We start from the raw sequence: 20,680 nt of genomic DNA, 5'->3' as shown, positions 1-20,680 counted from the left end.
GGATACTTTTTTGAGAGGATAAAAATATATATTCTTAATGATAAAGCATGAGAAATATTCCCATTCATATCAAGACCATAACTAAGATGCCCACTATACTTACTATTATTTAACATCTTTCTGGAAAAAGGAATAAGAAGCATGAGCAATGTTACAATTATATATCTAGAATCTTAGAAAACACAAGAGAATCAAATACACTGGCTATAAAAATAACATAAAAATATATACAAAGAACTTCTAACCAGTTGGAAAAACTAGAAGAAAAGGAACAATTTACAAGAGCAATAAAAAAGATAAAATCACCTAAAGGAACAGGGGTCAGACTGGGAAAATACTTCACTCAGCATACTTCAAACATACTTTGTATGATGTGGACAATCATACAAAGGAAAGTTCTTCTGAGGGACATAAAAATAAACCTAAAAAATTGAAAAGTAAAAGTTTTGACCTTGCTTTAAATTCAGTGCAATCTCAAAACACTAATGGATCCTTTTAAAAGCTGTCTATGAATTGAAAAATGGAGGTCACAGAAACAAAATAAAAAGCAAAGATTTTATATGCATATACATACTCATACAAATATAAATACACACACATACAAAAACAAGCATTTCAGAAACTTTATTACAAAATAAAGATGGCCTTTCCAATTATGAGAGGGAAGGGGATGTGGCAGTTTGGTATTGTTTATAATTTCCAAAAATAGATACTGGATTGTGTTTGTAAACTGGTCTGTTCCTCTGGGCATATTAGATCATATTAGATTCAGAGGTTTCACTTTCACTTTATTAAATCAAGATTAGGGCTTTTATTTGACATCATTAGGGCGACTCAGTTTGAGTCCCTGCTCCCCACCCACCCCTTGTGGGCTATATGAACGGATGCTCAAAGAGATGGAAGTAAATACATGGAGAAGGAGAAAAGAGTTTAGTTTAGGATTCTGGAGCCCCAGGTAAAGAGCTGAGCAAAGCCTGATAGTTTGCAGCTGAAGAGACCAGAGTCCTGAACCGTTGAGAAGGCTCGGAAAGAAACTAGCCCTGGGGAGAGAGATTAACCTTATGCCAGCCTACAGGTGAGTTAGGAAGAAGCAGGGACCACAGAGCCTTAGGAGGCAGAGGCAGCCCTCACAGAGCCGGCAGCCATCTTGCTCCAAAATGTAGCAACAGACTTTGGTGATGGAAGTAACTTACTCTTGATGGCCTGCCATCTGTAAGCTTCTACCCCCAATACATACCCTTTATAAAAGCCACCAGATTTCTGGTATTTTGCCTCAGCACCCCTTTGGCTGACTAATACAGATGAATAAGTCAATTCAATAAATGCTGCTAAAGCCACATATGGCTGTCTGAATATAAGCAAAACTGAGTTTCTACATCATCCCTTAAAGTAAAGTAATTCTATATGAGCTAAAGATTTAAGCAAATAATAAACAGATAGATAGATAGAAGTTATAAAAGAAAATACAAGTAATTAAAAAATATTTCAGCCACCAAAGGGAGGTTCTAAACATAAGACACAAAAATAAGAAGGTACAAAGAAAAAAAAGAATTTATCTATAAGATATATAATAAATTGATCCATTTCCTTAACTTACAGAGAACTTGCATGAGAAGAACTCAATAGAGAAATGGCAGAGTATGAACATGGAAAGTCAAAGAAATAAAAATGTCCAACAAATATGTCTCTCAAAATTAAAGGAATTCAAATCAAAATAACAATAGGATACTCTGATCAACAGGCAATAAAATTAAAAATTGATACCATGTGTTTGTACAGGGCTAGGAAAACAGGCCCTGTCTTACCTTCTTGAGTACAAACCGATGTGGTATATAAGGAACCAAACTACTTACGATAAATTTTTATAAGGATAGCAATGTGATACTGGAATTTCTTGATACAATGTTCATTTAATCATATTAAGGTTTCACATATACAACTCACAATTAATTTAAAAAGCGGGTAAACAATTGGCAGGCCAAGGGGCAGAAAGTTCAGAAAGAAAATGTTTTAGTGATAGAAATAAAAATGAAATTCAGATGATTGGTTTTCGAAATGCAGAGATGAGACTCCCCCCTTGCCAGTTCCTTTCTCATAATTGGCCCTCAGGTGAGAGCCACAGTTACCCTGGGTTTCTGCTATTATTTATCTAGCGCTCTCCCTTACCCACTCGCCCCACTTTCCACCCCCATTCTGAATTTCCTAGAAGAGAAATCTTGAAAACTTCTTCTAAGTTTCCTCATTTATAAAATAAGGATGAATACTTTTTCTTAAAGTTATTTTTAGAGATTAAATGAGATAATGCATGTTGTGTGTGGCACATAGCATTCAATAATTATTAGCTGCTGCTATCATCTCGCCATCATCACCACCCCATTCCAATTGACAGGTTTTAATATTTATTCTCATGTTTAAATAAGTCTACTAAACATTTATTTTCTCTTGTCTTTTCCTAAAATTTCCCTTAAATTCTTTTTAAAAAGTAGGCAAGATATTAACACGAGAAGATTAAAATAGCAAGAGTATTATAAATGCTGTTCCAAATGCATTTCCTGCTACAGGAGAGAATTTATTAGTAGAAAATGTACATTATTACATTGAACAACAGAGGGCTGACCTTACTTTGCAAAGAAGATGCCTTTAACAAGGCGTGGGCCCACACTCAATTACTGCTGTATGGATTTGTTTTCGAGTGAATCTTGAAGACTCTGAACAGGTCTCAGAGAAGCACTGATGACGTCCCTTCATAATTAAATAATTAAAAGCAGAGCTTTTCGGTTTTTGCCAAAGAGGAAATGATGTATTTTCCATTAATATATTTCTGATTGCCCTTCTGTACAAATATATCCAAGAAGAAATCCAAGTATATGCCACACTGATTAGGAAATGCTAAATCCAACACAACCTGAGGGTATCATTAACTGACCTTAATTGATTTTCACCTATCACTCACGATCTTCCACTTCCCACACCCTTACCATACCCCTTACCATACCAAACACCGCAAAAGAAGACAAGGAAAGGAAAAGGCAAAAACAAAACAAAACAAATCACAACTTTTTCTCTGGAAATTGAATGTTATCAGGTAATATCTGGTTAAAATCCTTTAAAAGTTATTCCTACAAAGCTCTTTCTACATTTTCTTTAGTCTTCCTCATCTCTTGTCCTCCACTATCCTTCCTCTGACTCTCTCCCATTTAACCTGCATCCAACTCTATTACAGCCCACTCACAATCTGTTATCATTTGTTTAACTTCTCTCTCCTGTGTGCATCCTGAGGGCAAGACAGGTCTTTTCCATTTTTAAATCTCAAGCACATCACCTAACACAGAGCACCTAACAGATGCTAAATAAATGTTCTGAAATAAGTGAATAAAATATACTGTCCATACTGCAGCATACTGCACAGAATACTGGATTAGAAGTTGGAAAACTCGAGCTCCAGTCACAATAATGCTATTTAGTGATTCTCCAGCTTCATATTTAAGTCACCAGTGTGGTCATCTATAAAGCAGGATTGCTACTGTTATTGCATTTGGTTTCACATGTAATGTAAAAAGTGCTTATTACTATTCTAATTTAAAGCACTATGGGGTTGGTTTACAATTGTCGAACAATATCGTCAAACAAGCTTTCTAAATTTAGGTAGGAATAGACTTATTTTATTAGAAGAGGAAAATTTAATTAATACATTTATTTGCTTTTTCTTAAAATAAGGGGAAAAAAGCTGTAAGCAGCTGGTAAGTCTTTGGTTTAAACTATGTCATTACAGGATAATGCTTAAGGTGTGAAAAAGAAATGTCCCATGTTGATCATACCCATGTCTTCTGATCTTAACTGTAATTTAGATATATCTTAATAATAATCTAGACAGAAAGTATTTAGATATTTCTTACCAGGTTCTGGAAGATCTAACTTTGCTCGCTTTAGTTCTGCCATAGAAAGTTGAAGTTGCTCTATCACAAAATCATCTTCAAAGAAAAAATTCTTTGCCAGAGTCTCCTGAAGAAATTCTACAAGTTCTTCCATAGACAGTCTCATTAGATGTTCTAAAAATTAGGGTGAAAGAATTAAAAATGAAAAGTCAACAGCTACTTTAGTTCAATAGAGTATATATTTTATTCTATTCTGATGCAGTATTTTAAAGAAGATCGTATGTAGCACACAACTTACACAGGCTTTGTGAATATCATTAAAATACAGTAAGACAAAAAGACTTTCTGATGTTAAAGCAGGCACAGAAAAAAGCAGGTACTCTCACTGGGGAAAAAAAGGAGAACACTGCCAAATACCTTCTCACTAGTCTAAGAATAACTATATCCTAGGCATTAATAGTAACTTCAGGAAAAGAACTTCTTGGAAATAGAGAGACCATTCCAGGATAACCTAAGGAGTTTCTGCTCGATTGATAGAGACCCAACTGCCATGGCTAAATACACTTACTACACACAAGGTAGGAAGTAAACATCAGCGAAGGTCCCACTAGCCAGTATACTATAAGTAAGTAATGTGTACATTCATGTGTGTACACATGTCAACTGACAGAAAGGATTATTTTTCATGTTATTCTGCTACATGCTCTTGTTCCTATTCAATCACATTCAAGCACTGACATTTCTCACAACAAATAGGATTTTACACCTTTACTTTTAATAGCTGTAAGAGCCCATTGTATGTATGCGCTATAATTTACTTAATCAGTCTTCTAATAATGGGCATTTAGGCTATTTCTAATTTTTTGTTATTTAAAACCTCTCTCATGAACCTTAAACAAGGTCTCTAAGTATTTTCAAGGAAGGAAGGAAAAAGAGGAAAGGAAGGAAAGAGAGGAAAAAAAAGGCAGGCAGGCAGGAGCTCTTATGAATAGACAGTTTTTGAAACTTTATATAGTTGTGAAAGAACTTCATTTAAGTCCTCAAGCTTTGTCTCCCTAACCTAGAAAAAATATACAGCAACAGACAACCCTCCCTGCACCCAGCTTATTCAGTCTAATGATATGGTGGCATATAAAGTAATTGCCATGCTTAAATGTTCATTTACAAAAGGGGTGAGCCAGCGTTTTGATGGTCAAAAAATTAAACAATGGTCATATAAGTAAACATAATTTAAGGAAAAGAGAACTACAGAAAAATGTAACACTACTTCTATTTTCTCACTGTTTAGCAATATAAAACTGCTAAGCATTTCTCTTAAGAAAAATTATACTTTTATTCTATATTTTGGTCAGTTCTAATCCAGAAGGAGAAAAAGGAAGGGGAGGAGGGATGGGAGGAGGGAGAGAAGAGAGGGAAGGGGTGGGAGAGAGAGACTTATTGACTACGTGATTAAGGAGAAGTTCACCTTGATGTGTAACAGACCCATTAGTCCTGGAAGACAATTCATTGCCAACTGTTCTGTTCTGGTGCTTTGGTTAGTGTGTTGGGGGAACAAGGATTGGGTGTGAGGGAAATAAACCACCAACACTTGTGAATCCTTTTCTTTAAAACAATAAGCAATGCAGAAATGTATTTAAAAGGGGTTTTTATTCTTATGTAAAGTATGCATAATCTGGCATTATTTTCATTCTTTTCAAGTAAGCAAACAATCTAATATTAAAGTACCTGACATGTACTTAGAACAAGGCCAAGCATGGGTGGGAGAAAAAATAGCAACATGACCCCTGCTCTCAATTAGCTTATCATTTAGTTGGGAAGCTGATGAATCATTTAAGAATATACGAGAGTATCGGGTGAAATGTAAAACTATGTTGTATGACCTAGATTAGGAGGACTATATCAAGTTCTAAAGCCTTTGATGACTTTCTTTTCTGCATAGTTAGAAGAGGAGTCACAGAATTTTTAAGGCTGAATTGAGATTTTAAGATAAATAAGGTTCTTCATTTTCATGAAGAAAAACTCATTTTTTCCTTCTTAGAGTAAGGCATATCACATCGAATCATAAAGAGCCTTTGAAATACTGCAACCTAAAGCCTTGCTGCATTTATGCAGTGACAGACATTGATTGTACTTGCCCCAGAGGCCACAATGCAGTCAGGCAGAGAGATGGATCTGGAGGCTCCCCATCTCTGGTCTACAGCCTGGAGCTGGAAGCCTTTTTCCTGGATGAAGGAAACAGTAATACAAAATGTCCTCTCTTCCCTTTCAACTAATGGGGCCTGTGTCTTTGGCCTATTATAAACATGAGATTCAGACTGAGGAAAAGGAGTCATGGGACCCAGTGGAAGCAAATATTTAATGGCAATATGGTTAATGAAATCATCAAGTCATATTATACTGCTTAAGTGTGAAAATAAAACTCACATAAGGACAAAAAATTCAAAGACCTCTGTGATGTGCTAAGCTTCTATTCATATGGAAGAATTAATGAGAATAAATTACCAACTAAAGGTAATTTCCTCACCAATTTTCAAGAATTTTTAAAAAATCACTACTGAAAGAATATGAGTTTGAGGTGGGATGGGGGATGGGAAGTTAGAATTAAAATAAACCTCAATTTTGGAAACATTTTCTTACTTTTGTGCAATTTTAAGATTGTATAAGACATAGCAGTAAGAATTCGTTCTCCTTCAAAGATGTAGATATCCCATATTCTTAGGTTTAGTGTAAATGGAGTCTGTAATTAAAAACAAAGCAAAATAGAAATAAAATTAATAGTTTGCCCTCTTGTTTTATTTATAATTTCATTATTGGTTTGTAAATAAATACTCACACGATCAAGGAAACATTGAAAAAACCATTTCATTGTGTAAAAACTTGTATAGACTTCTTGACAATCCTGAAAAAAACAGAGCTCATGATTCCTGGATTGCAGGAAACAAAATATGACATTGTAATACTAAAAGTTCAGAAAGCTGCTAGAGGCAGCTGCCACAGCTACACATAAAATCATCTCATTAGGAATTTTTGCATACTGGATTATTTCTATTTTTCTATCATCTCATTAGGAATTTTTACATGCTGGATTATTTCTATTTTTCCTCTTTTTACTCTTTCCTCAATTTTACCACTCATAATCACCTTAGGAACAGACCTTTTCTTAATGATAGGACTGAAAACCAGTATCTTGACTTTCTCTAATATATTTTTACATGTAAGTAACTTCACTTTACCAACTTAATACATTTTATAGTAAAGTATACATACAGTCACTAAGAACAAGTTTGTATGACCCTTAAAATACTTATTGTGCAATAAAACAATCTCAAAAATTACTGAGAAACCATGTTTTTAAAAACTCTATTGTTTTTATTTATCAGCTTTAAGAAGTTTGCTTCTATGAATCAGGGCTGTGACAATACATCAACATTAAATTTTCCAAAACTAATGTTCTTCAAAACAACAAGAAGTATAAAACTGGAAAGTAAATGAAATAGATGACACTATAAATTAACAAGGTGTTTGGGACCAAAGATAGAACTTAACCATTCTAACTATATTCTCAGTGTCACTTCTACCTACCAAGTGTTGCTTAAGCTTGGACAGAAATTTATTCAGTATTTTTTCATGGTGTTCTTGAAACCTCAAGAGTTTAGGAAAACCCTGGACAAAAAAGCCTAGAATACAAACAAAAACAAAACTTTATAAACAATAACAACAGCACAACTCCCAATTTAAAATGCAAAATATTTCTTTTATTTGTAACCATAAATATAAAACAGCACCTAATAGTAGTTACTAAAATATTTTTCCTCCCACCAGGGAAATAACTGTATGTAAGCTTTGGGTAATGACACTTGCAGCCTAGTATTTGTTTGCTAAAGATCTCCAATAACCTTGTAAAAATATAAACAATGACACAATTTTCCAGGTTAAGAGTTTAACTGTAGCCATTTATCAGGATTATCTGTTCTCTTAAGGTACTGGGCCATATCTTAAATGCCTAGATGCTTTTCAGATTATTCTAATCTTGAACACTTACTTTGTTGTACTGCAAAGACATTACTTTTTTCAAGTTTACTGTTACATCAGCATGTTTCCAAAGTTTTTTTTTAATCCTTTCTGTAATCCCTATCTAACACCAGTTAAAACATACAGATATAGTATGATCAATGTTATGTGAAAAAATAAAATTGTATTTAAACCCAACTGATTATACACTATAATAAATAAAATTTCTAGGTAGTAATTACGTTAAAAGACTAGTTTATGTAAACACATTGAACTTTACTTTCTATTTTTATTCATAAGCCTCCTCTAAAATATTCTTCAGAAATCCATTAAAAAGGACAAAACCTTTATGATTTCTCCACATTAATATTTTACAACCCAGGATCTACGTAACTTTGGAAGGTATTACTAGATGTTCTACAAGTTTTTAAAAAATAATCCAAAGGAAACATTCCATGTTATATATGCTCTTTTTGGATATTCATGATGTAATAAGCTTATTAATGTTTTTAAGTTGTCTTATAAATTTAAGAAAACTTACTTTCATTTGTATAACTCAGTCTCCCAGACTTACTTGATCTTGGAGTCCATTGTTATCCCCGTAGAACATCTTTCCAAAAAATGAAACTATGTTCCTCCAAGAAGCTGAGGAACTAATATTCTTTGCAGTATTAGGAAACACTTCTTTATAATCTTGTGGGCAGGACTATTTCTTAACTAATTCTAAGTGAAAAATTTTCAGACATAGAGATTCTATTCCTTCCTTAGAATATTTGCCATTAAATGATTTCATTTTTAAAAAAATCTGTATAGCTATCCATGCTGCTTTCCTGGTCAATTTGATAGGACAGGAGTTGAAAGAATTTTTTTTAAAAAGTCTATTTTGAAAAAGTCTGGCCCTTGAGTAATAACCACTAGCTCAAGGATGCTAAGACACCCAACATTTCTTCACTTTTCAGTAATACACCAGACTTGATTTTTTAAATCTTGTTTTCCTCAGCCTTCAACTTTGATGCTACACATTGTAAGTGATACTACTTTCAAATAGGAAATGCAAAAATAAACTTTTACTTATAAATTTCCACAGGCTAACCTAGAAGAAAACATCTCTAAGTAAACTGCATTGTAAATGTCAATGTTAGGATGGTAGATCAGCACTGCTTTACATTAGACTGGTGATGGTAACTGCTGAAGGTAAGCTATCACATACGTTTAAAAGAAACAACTTTTCTAAAATTGGACAGTCTTCCACATAATTAAATACTACTTAAATTGTACCATTCCACTGTACTTCAAAACATATCAGTAACACCAGCCCACAGTAATGCAAAATCAAGACTGATAAGGAAGAGGTATTTCTCTCCATCAAGAGGCCTTTTTAAATGATGATGCCTATGGCAGGGCAGCTCAATATTGTAAGTGGCTTACTTTCAAAGTATATTAATAAGATGCAAAGTATCCAGAAGTTGTTATGATCACAGATAGTACTTGTTGCTGGGGGTAGGGAGTGGGAGGAAGAGGTGATGTGGGGGAATTTTCAGGGGTTGAAGTTGTCCTGGTTGGTGCTGTAGGGACAGTTACCGGACATTACATGTCTTCCCATGGCCCGCTGGGTCGACTGGGGGAGAGTGTGGGCTATGGTGTGGACCACTGACCATGAGGTGCAGCGGTGCTCAGAGATGTATTCACCAAATGCAGTGAATGTCTCATGATGATGGAGGAGGTTGTTGTTATGGGAGGAGGAGTGGGCTGAGGAGGGTGGGGGTATATGGGGACCTCATATTTTTTTAATGTAACATTTAGAAAAATAAAAACAAAAAAAAATCAGCAAGGAACACTGAAGGACACAGTCAAATGCAAATGCACATACATGCCCAAACATAAACATACCCTACCCCCACAAAAATTACATGGTCAGAATTTAAGATTTAGCAAACTATGGAAGGTCATAATTTTGAAAGCATTAGAATCTTACCTCAAATATATAGCAGGCTCCACACCACACACATTATAGTCCTACAGTTGGTGGTTGTGACAGTTAATTTCATGTGTCAACTCGGCTAGGTTATGGTGATCATTTGGTTGGTCAAGCAAGCCCTGGTCTGACTGTTAATAGGAAGCTATTTTGTAGATGAATTTCTAACTATAGCCAGCTGATTTCATGTACAGCTGATTATATCTATAATCAACAGAAAAGACTGCCCTTGGCAATGAGGTTAAGTCTCTTCACTCAATCAAATGAAGGTCTAAAACCAGAAATGAAACTTTCTTCAGAAAGAAGAGTCCCCATCTCTACCTCAGCCAGCCAGTATCTCCTGGGGAATACACTTTCATCAGTTTCCAACTTGTGGCCTGCCCTACAGAATTCGGACTTGCAAATCCCCAGGATCGTGTGAACCAATTCCAAAAATAAATCTCTTAATGTTTAAATGCATGGGCAAGCGCACGCATCCACATACAACCTGTTACTCTGTGTCTCTGGAAAACCCCAACTAAAACAGTAGTGATTGGCTTGAAAAAGGTCAACTTTTGATCATTCCTCAGTATTTCTTCTTTCTCAAGTGATTTTTACTCTTAAGGACAAATTTATTTTGTTTTACCACAAAATATAATACATTACTACTTAAATAATTGTATATTTCAGTTCACCTTTTTTAAAAGGGTTGGGAGATTCTGAAAAAAATCTTGAAATTGAGAAGGGGTTTTTAGAACTTAAGTGATCTATTCATGGGGTAATGAGCACTGAAAATGTTTTTAATGTGGTATTACCAAATGGATGGCACTGGGAAAATAATTTCTGCAAAAGGACCAATGCTACTTTTATTTCCAAGAAAACCAAGCTCTCTAAAATAATGTTTATTGCATAGGCTTAGCAAATGTAAGAAAAGGTATTAAAAATAACCTAACTTGGGGAAGCGGCTGTGGCTCAATAGATTGGGCTCCAGTCTACCATAAGGGAGGCCCTGGGTTCATGTCCCAGGGCCTCCTTGTGAAAGCAAGCTGGCCCACGCCTGCAGAGAGCTGGCAGCCTGCACACACGGAGAGCCTGCACAGCAGGATGATGCAACAAAGGAAGATAAGCAGATACAGAAGAAGACGCAGCAAATGGACACAGAGAGCAGACAGCAAGCAAGCCGCAGGGGGGGTGGGGTGGGGGTGGGGATAAATAACCTTTAAAAAATAAAATAAAATAACCTAACTTGAAAACCAAGCAATTCTCCAAGTTTTAAAATATCAAGTACTCAAGATCAGCCTTTTATTTCAAATGGCATCAATTTATTGCTGAAAGAAGTTTAAAAAAACCACACTCAATATACAAAACTACCGAATTATTAGGTACTGTTCTGTAAACACCTAAGAAACATTTCTTGACTATTATTCTTTGGCAAAGAATTATATATCACAATAACCAATGAGTGGTAAATATTTTACTGAAATGATAATTTCATAACTGTCTAGATTTTGATCAAAGGGCATCTTTTCCTTCTCCCAATACAGCTTTTCCAAAATTCCTTCAAAACCTAAATTAGTTTGTTTGAAACAATATTTAGACAAAAGAAAAAATAAGAATAAAAAATAGTGACATCAAATAAAGAAAAATCAGGAAATTAGCAACAAATACTAATGAACTGAACAAACGCCTGGGCATTAAGTTTGTTATACTTCAAGCATATTCCAAAGTTTGCTTTAATTTATCTTTCATCCCTCTTCCTTCTTCATTGTTTATGATAAAATATGGGATTTTCTTACCATGCATGGCATGTTTGGGGCCTGAGAACAGTTTGACCAGGGCCCAGAAGGCATCTTCTTCATTCATATACATAAGGAGTAGAGCTGTGATCTGGCTCATCCCCTGACAATATCCAACTTCCTAAAAAGTAAATGAGAACAAAGAAACTAGGGTTTTTTAAAAATCAAATTACATGTATTTGCACATATGAAAATTCAGATACTGGCAAATTTTTCTCCTACACCATTCCCAATTGAAGTATTCTCTCTCATAAATTTCTGGACTCTTGAGTAGACACATTTTGGGATGTCCATGGAGTCTTTGCCACTTTTCTGAGAACTGCCCCCACATCTTCCCCATAGTCCCCACTTAGGAAGTTGCCTTAGGAATTCTTTTGTGCCGTATGCACCGCAGCTGATGGTCCAGAGGAGGACACCTGGCCCCAGAGAAACAATTAATTGGCTGAACAGTAACTAATCAGATTTCTTCTCTAGGAAATTTGAAAAAAGCCACAAAGATTATAACCAGATGATATGTACTTAAACAGAATGGTCATGATGAATCTGTGGGTGTAATTTTAGCTACATAAGAACTGATAAGGAGGCAAAGAAACACAACCTGGAGGGAGCAGCTGCGGCATAAACAGTTCTCGGAGATAATCAAAGAAACCAAGTGGCCCCAGGGTGGGAGAGCAGAAGCAAGCGGTAGCTATCTTTCTCACTAAGAGCTTCCAACTTTCCAGCTCCAGATCCCATGAGGCCCAACTACTGCATTACTTCTGTGAGAGAAGCTTTAATAAACCTCTCTTCAACTTGCCCTCGCTTAAGTGAATTTCCGGTCTTTGTAACTTAAAGGTCTTAATTACAATAGGAATTATATTTTCCAAGGTTGAAAGGTCCTTCAAGTCAATAAGCATTCATTTAACACCCATATTGTTTTAATATTAATTAATCTTTCCCCAAATTATCTCTCCCCAAAGTGGTAAATGTTTTAAGAACAGTATGTTGTATTACCCCAAAATTTAGTTTTAGCCTATTCCTGGGGATAGCAAGTTAAGTACATGATACTGAAAGGCAATCAAAAGAGTCAAGCAAAAATCAATCTAGTCCCTAGCAATGCCACCACACAAATGAGAGGCAGGTGGGTTTGTCCAGTTTTACTTATACAGGGAGTTAATCTTTAAGTCAAATACCCCCTAGGAGTAGAGCCCAATAGCACTTTGGGCAGGTGTATTCTTGACATGGGGCACTGTCCTCACATAGAGGGAGAACCAAGTAAGGTGGGGAATAAGATGGAAATGTAAATATTTAAGGGTTTCCTGATCCAAGCCTGAATGAGAAAGGAAAGAGAGGGTGAGAGATGGGGAGAAGAAACTGAGATGATCCATACTTCCAATATTGCATGAGAATCATCTCTAATTTCCTGTCCTTTTATTCTAGCCCTGCTCGTTCTCAGTCCTATTTTCTTAAAAATTAAAAAACATAACAAAAGAAAACAATCTAGAAAGACAATGAAAAAGTGAGATTCACTGGCACACTGCAGTATGCCACTTCCAACTCAGGTCTGCTCTAATTCCCAGAGGAGCCTGAATGGGATCCACAGAGTCTAAATGAGACTACAGACACTGTCCAGTCCTGAGTGAAGAAATGAGCCCAGGAGAGCCTTTCAGGAGTGTCAGAAGAGCACCTCCAGCTCCACCTACAGCTCCAAGAACTGAGCAGGCATGCTCCAGCTTACCGTATTATAAATAGAATATGCAGCAAGAACATGGAATAAGGATTGTTGCCTAGAGAAAAAAAAGTTTACATTAAGCACAATTCAGTTATTGGACATTTATAAAAATTATAAACATTTCAGAAATAAAGTGTGACTGAAGAGCAATAGATGAATTCAGATAAAACTGTAACTGTAATAAAGAAAGGATGCCAAGCCCTAATTTAAACAATATTCTATATAGCCTAATTTTGAGACTAGATAACATTCATTCTGAGTGAAAGAATATATACCAGAAAACACAAAAGGCTTCACAATTTATCAAATTTGTTGCCCTCTTTGGTTGAACTATCTCATGCTAAAATCATCATTACAGAAGCAGGTGTCTTAATAGAACAGCGGAATTTCCTTTTGAAGACTCAGCTGCAATGTCCGCTAGGTGGTAATAACCTTGCAGGATTGGGGCAATGTTCTTCAGGAGATTGTATATGTTCTACATCAGTGTCCACTCTACGGTGCTGTTTCTCCCATAGCCGGGATTCAGGGATCCAGGAATCAGGAGGTAGAAATAGGAGTGGCACCACACACTATTATCCCTAGTGATCCACTAGGAAAAATTTTGCTTCCTGTCCCAGCAACCTTAAGCTCTGCTGGTCTACAGATCTTTGGTCCAAAAGGAGGAGTGCTTCCACCAGTGAACAAGATTCCACTGAACTGGAAATTAAGACTGTCACCTGGCCACTTTGGGCTCCTCATGCCTCTGAATCAACAGGCAAAGAAGGGAATTACTATACTGGCTGGAGTGACTGAGCCTGATTATCAAGGGGAAACTTGATTGTGCAACTATATGATGGAGGTAAAGAAGAGTTTGACTGGAATACATAAGATCCCCTGGGGCATCTCTTAGTACTACCATGCTCTGTCATTAAAGTCAATGGAAAGCTGCAACAACCCAATCCAGGTAGGACCACCAATGGCCCAGAAACTTCAATAAGGAAGGTTTGGGTCACCCCACCAGGCAAAGAACCAAGGCCAGGTGAAGAGTTTGCTGAGGGGAACACAGAATGGGTAGTGGAAGAAGGTAGTGATAAATATAAACTACAACCACATGACCAGTTGCAGAATGCAGAAATAAGGACTGTAACGGTTTTGAGTATTCCTTATTTTTTAATGAGTTTGTATATATATATTAGCCATGTATTTGTTTTCTTCTCTCTTATCCCTTTGTCATCTAATAGAAGATGTATTAATAACAGATAACTTTCTATCACAGAATTTAAGTTATAAGATATCAAGGAGAAGAATGAACATCACAGAAGGACTTTGCATCTTCTTATGGGAAACAGCATGATTTCTGTTGTAAGTAGGATAGTTGTATCATGTTAGGCAGAGGTGTAAGTTTGTAACTGTCTTTACTTGGAAATTAATGAGATTTGTATGAGTGCCAAGCTGACAAGGGATAGAAGGTGATTTGGCTAGGTTACACAATCCTGAGGTACTCAATCAAACACTAATCTAGGTTTTACTGTGAAGGCATTTTTGTAGATGTGATTCAGGTCCATCACCAGCTGACTGCTAAGTAGGGGAGATCACCTCAGACAACCTGGGTGGGCCTGGTTCAATCAGTTAAAAGGCCTTAAGAGCTGAGAGTTCCCATAGAATAAATTCCACCTGTGGATATCAGTTCCAACTGCAGCCTTCCTCACAGCCCACCCCTCCTCACGGCCTGTACTATGATCTTGGACTTTTCTAGTCAGCCCCCACAACTGCATAAGCCAACTCCTAGCAGTAAATCTCTTAACATATATCTTCTATTGGTTCTGTTTCTCTGGGTGAGCCTTGACTGATAAACAGGTCAGCAAAACTATACCTTCCATTAATAAACTGTCAAAGTAATGATATATTCAATGTCAATCAATGTATATAGTACTGATGCCCTGTTATACTCAGTTTGAATATATTCATTAACTTTCTGGATTTTAGTTTTATTTATGCATAGGGTAATGGTTATATGGTTAAATTTATTACTATCAGTTCTCAAGAAGTAAAACCATCTCTCATTTACTTTCTAAACACTTTAATAATATTATCTACCATATATATTTTTTTAAAGTTCCAGATCATAAAACGATTCTTACTAATTTTATTAGATTCTTACTAATTTTATAGTATCTACTATGCCAAAACATTAAAAAATTTAACTTAGATTAGATACTAAGTTTCACAAAACATAGACTCAAATGAACTGCAAAAACTTGAACCATTAGGACCTGAATTAAAATGTTAATCCGTACAAGACATTCTGGACACTCATTTTAGGTTAATAAAGACTTTGATAAAGACTATGTATAAAAAATTTTATTTTTTCTTATTTTTCGTAATATTAAACTTTACTTACTTAACTCCATATCTGTCTCTAAACATAATATGGTCCCTAAATGTGCGGTTGACATCAAGGTCAATTTGTCTGATATCAGGTGAACAACCCCGTGCTCTGTGTTTTAATTTCTGAAGAGGAAAAAAAGAAAAAAGCACATTTTTATGGAAATCAGTTCTTGAAATGTCTATGAAAAATAGTAAAATAATTCCTTTTTTAAATAAAGTTTAGGGGAAAAAAACAAATAAGACATAGAATGAAAAGTTCTCCTCCCACCCATGCCCCTAATTATCCTCCTCCCATCCTCCTCCCACCCCCATCACCTCTTTGCCTTCCCACCCTGTCTATATAGTTAGATTTCCATTCTGGATAGATAATTTTTCAGAAATTGCATTACTATTAGTGACTGTGTAAAAGCTCTTTGCAGCTGAGCCATGAGTCTGCTATGATTTCTTTTTCTTTCCAGCAAATGATTTTGTTTTCCTTGGAGCTAATTGTTGTCTTCTTTCTTGATTTGCTTCATTTTCTATATAACTGCCACTAATTCAATCCCAACCTCACTCTAAGGTACAAAAATCTCCTCTGGAGATGTTCACATAGAATGCGTATTCTACCAATTCCATCTTCTTGGCGACATGCCCCCCAGGACTTTCTGATCTGCTCCAGTCTGGGCTGATTGGTGTGTAGGCCGGATACACAGTTGATATCAAGGGCCCTTCACCATCCTCTAGGGCTGTCCTTTGCTTTTCTCTTGCAGTGAGTCCCCTGGTTCTAAGTCTCATATCTTCTTGCTTGGTTTATCCCCTCCATCTGGAGGGGATCATCCTCCAGTAGCTCCTGTGAAAGGGTGTATGGAAGATAAAATTTTTTCAATGTCTGATAATGTCTTACGCTTTTACCTGCTTATTTGACTGTCTGGCTGTTGTAGAATCCTAAGGTGGAAAATATTTTTGCTCTAAAGGCTATCTTCTAGCTTCCAATGTTGCTATTCTCATTCTTGTTTCTTTATAATGACATATTTTTTTTTCCACTCTAGTAAGGATGTAGGAGTTTCTCTTTCTCCATGTTCTGAAACTTTACATTTCTGTACTTGGTATAGATCTATCTATCCACAGGGTTGAGCACTTGATGGATCCTTTCAGTCTTAAAATCATGTGTTCACCTCTCTCAGTTCTGAGAAACTTTCTTCTATAATTCCTTCATTGATTTCTTCATGTTCCCTCCCTCCCATTTCCCATTTTCTCTTTCTGGAACTCTTATAATAATAATAATTATATATATATATAATAAGTATAATACAAGTGTGGGATCTCCTGGATTTTAATCTAATTTTCTTATATTTTCTCTGTTAAGTTTCCATCTTTTTGTCTTTTTAATCTACATTCTGGGAAATTTCCAGTTTTTACTTTCAAACCTTCCTCTGAAGGTTTACATTTCCATTATCAATTTTGATATTCATAAGTGCTTTCTCTGTTCTTCAATGTTTCTTTTTCATAGCATCCTCTACTTGCTTATGGATCCAGTATCAATTCATCTCTCTCTCTGAGAGAGTTCTGGTTAAGTTTTCTTCTCGCCCTATAAACTCTTTCCTACAAGTAGCTTTTTTCCCCCATTGGTTTGATTTGGCTTGTTGTTCATGTTAGCTCCTTTCCGCAAGTGAATAATGATGTTTATATTTAAAAGTGGGACAATAAAAAGCTGATTAAAAGCTCTGTGTGCAAGGGTGGACTTCCCAACTGGTCTTCACTGCAGAGTGAGCTGGCTGGGCAGTTTCAGTGGGGTCCCCCTAATGCCAGTATGTTTGGTTTTCTTCTCATAGGTTCCCCAGATTCCCTAAAGAAGAGTCTTCCAATCTCCTGACTAGCAGACAAGCACCTGGAGGCCAATGCTCTGGGAGCCAATGGAAGAAAGAGGCTGAAATGTCCACAATTCAGGATACGCTGCAGTTCCTCTGTTTTCATTGCACCCATATCTTGTGTTCTCTTCAGTCCAGAAGCCCTTTGTTTTATCCTCTCCAAATAATAAACCTCCAGTCTTGTGCCAGGATGTGAGAGGGGACTTAGGGCTCTAGCTGCTTCAAGATTTTCAACCACTTCCCCCATTTTCAGCTTTACATTCATTTCCAGCAGTAAGTAGTATTGGCAATTACCACATCTTCTGGAGATTCTAAGATAGAAATCAATTTGCTTCACTGATTTCCTACTGTCAGTCTAGGATTTTGCTTTCTCAGGTTTGGTAAGTTTACTAAACATCGATTTCCAAAACCTGGTAGGTGTTATCTCTTTTCCCATTTTCTTATCCCTTGTGGGTTAGCCTTTTTAAATGCCCTCTGCTGTTAATTCCTGAAATGGCATTTCAGGAGGAAGGGGAGCTAAATGAGTATATTTAGTCTTCCATATTTAGCCAGATGGAAGATTAAAATTTAGATTAACTTAACCATGTTTTAAGTATAAATAAGCATCTAGATACATGTTATATTGACCCACTTACCATGTATTGGTACTATACATTTATACTAAAATCAACTCCATTAAATATAAAGTAAATGTTAACTCCTAACTTATGCTGAAGTGGAAAGAAGAGTATCTGCATATGTCTGAACTATGTGCGTGTATATTGTTTTGTGAGTATGTATATTTTTGTGTTCTGAGGTTGGTACTCAGAGAAGGGCACCTTCTGTAGCTTTTTCAACCCTGACAGTATAGTTCAGAGTCTGAAGACAGAAGAAGATAGTTGAATTATTGTATAAGAATCATAAGATCACTAACATATTATCGTATGTTATTTCTGATAAAAGTTGGTCTGGAGGACATTACAAAGATCTATCTTCAAAAATAATAATCTCTACATATTCCTTCTTTTAATATTAAAAAAAAAAAAAAAAAAGGTAACGGGAAAGTAAAGATGTGTTATGGATTGAATTGTGTGCCCGAAAAAGATATGTTCAAGTCCTAACCCCCAATCCCATGAATATGACCCTATCTGAAAAAAGGATCTCTGAAGGTGCTGCTCATACGAGGCCAGCCTAGGTGAGAGTGGGTCCCTAATCCAGTCTGACTTAGAAGCTGTAGGAATTTGGACAGTCAGTAAGGGAGAGGCAGAGAACGGGTGAGAGAGAGGCACCATGAGACAGGAGCAGAGGCTGAGTGATACCACCAGAAGCCAAGGAACCCCATGATTCCCAGGCACCCCGCAGAGGCCAATGGGAAGCCAAGGTGAAGCACTGCAGAGTCTCTCCTTTAAGAGGAAGCATGGCCCGACTGATTTCAGACTTCTAGCCTCTAGATCAGTGGGACAAAAAAAGTTTATTGTTTAAGCTGCCAGGACTGTGGTACTTTGGTACATCAGCCCTGGCAAACTGAGACAAGAGGTTTCTATTATTACTCTACAAGCCTCCTTGTAAAAGATGGGATATAGACATATAGAAATAACATGTTTGACAATGCATGATAAAAATGCTTCAAAATAAGTAACTGGAAGGGAGAGAAACACCCAAACATGTCTATAATATCTATTACTCCAGAGTAGTGGAAAACCCAACATTAAAAAAGCCTCCTGTGTGGGGTGTAGCTCTGTGGTTTGAGTACCTTCTTCCCATATATGAGGTCCCGGGTTCAATCTCCAGTACTGCCTTAAAAAAAAAAAGCCTCCTGACAGAAGCAGAACCCTGTTAAAAGTACATAAAAACTAAAATAGGTCAGAAATATTATTTATGGTCTAAAAAGTTTACAAGATAATACACTAGAATATCAGAGATCAAATACTGTATCTCAGTTCAATGCTGAGATTGGGTGGGGTGAGATCCACTAGTGACACTTATATACGAGCTTCTTTAAAAGAAATAAATTTTAACGAGTCCATAAACCTGAGGGCAGAAATGCAGTGGACACACGTAGATGAAAGTGGGAGATGAAAATATCACTGTGAACTGAGCCTACAAGGTCACCACACGACGCTAAGAACGTGGCTCAGGTGCTACCCACTGACTGAGCCTGGAGCACTGGTAAGATACATGACTAGGTACAAGACCGACAAGTGCCAATGCAGCGAGAATGAGAGGAGAATACAGGAGGTAAGCTTGCCAGTGCAGGAACCAGGACAGCCTAGGTTTTAAATCCTGACAATCACTTTCTAACTTTGAGGAAGTCACTTAGCCTCACGGAGCTCTGTAAAATGAAAATTATAATGATGGTGAAAAAACCTGCCTCTTCACATTGTTGCAAGAATCACGTGAGTTAATTCACTTACAGCACTTAGAGCAGCAGCCACACATAAAGGTACTCAAATAATGTTAGTTCTCAAGGTAAAATATACACATATTTTAAGAATATAGTAATAAGCTTCATATTAAAAATTCATCATATCCAAATAGGGAATGGGACTTTGGCATCAGGAAAGGTCTTTGGGACAGGCCTTGAAAATTCACCGATCTGCTCTCTTCCTCCTACTTTTCCTCCCTTCCAGAAACAAAGTCCGCCTCAGACTTTCATGGAGTCTTCCTAAACCACGTGGCTCAATACTGTTTTCTTTTCTTTTTCTCTTTTGAATTGTCAACTTTTTAATTTGACTACTTTTCAAGTGTTTGCTACATACTAACTATTCATAAATATTTTTAGGCAAGGTTATGCCTTCCTCGCCTGCCCTTCATCATCATCTTTGCGTGCTCTTCAGCAACCAGCACAGAACTTTATCCCAAGAAAGAGCAAAGAGGTGATCAAGGAAATCTGAAGGGCACAAATGCTCACAATACACCAGGATCCAAATAATTCATCCATCCGAGAAAATTCTTAACAGACCAAGAAGGGTAGTTTTATTCTTACTGAAGTTCCAGTTGGGAGGATGTGTGGAGAGCAATGTACATCACTTATGGAGAGGAGAGCATGAGAGAGAAGCTGGGAAAGGAAGAACTGGTTTAAAAAAAAAAAATACGATGCTGGGGGGAACGCCAGTAGAGGAAGGAAGGTTTGTGATAGT

General features: G+C 36.5%; 1 protein-coding gene across 5 annotated transcripts in view; it reads right to left on the bottom strand.

The window, feature by feature from the left end:
* Positions 1 to 20,680, bottom strand: part of USP6NL (USP6 N-terminal like) — a 167,458-nt gene that overhangs the window by 28,188 nt on the left and 118,590 nt on the right. For 3 of the 5 annotated variants that reach the window (XM_058282410.2, XM_058282408.2, XM_058282409.2), the window contains exons 8-14: positions 15,728 to 15,837; positions 13,354 to 13,402; positions 11,637 to 11,757; positions 7,458 to 7,552; positions 6,709 to 6,774; positions 6,513 to 6,612; positions 3,897 to 4,049 (exon numbers count right to left, since the gene is read on the bottom strand). In XM_058282410.2, the coding sequence (XP_058138393.1) occupies positions 3,897 to 4,049; positions 6,513 to 6,612; positions 6,709 to 6,774; positions 7,458 to 7,552; positions 11,637 to 11,757; positions 13,354 to 13,402; positions 15,728 to 15,837 (694 nt within the window). The remainder of the gene's footprint in view (positions 1 to 3,896; positions 4,050 to 6,512; positions 6,613 to 6,708; positions 6,775 to 7,457; positions 7,553 to 11,636; positions 11,758 to 13,353; positions 13,403 to 15,727; positions 15,838 to 20,680) is intronic. The other 2 variants (XM_058282411.2, XM_058282412.1) reach the window with 1 other exon arrangement.

Source organism: Dasypus novemcinctus, chromosome 20 (assembly GCF_030445035.2).
Source record: "Dasypus novemcinctus isolate mDasNov1 chromosome 20, mDasNov1.1.hap2, whole genome shotgun sequence".
NCBI lineage: Eukaryota > Metazoa > Chordata > Mammalia > Cingulata > Dasypodidae > Dasypus > Dasypus novemcinctus.
This window is presented reverse-complemented; position numbering and strand designations above follow the sequence as displayed.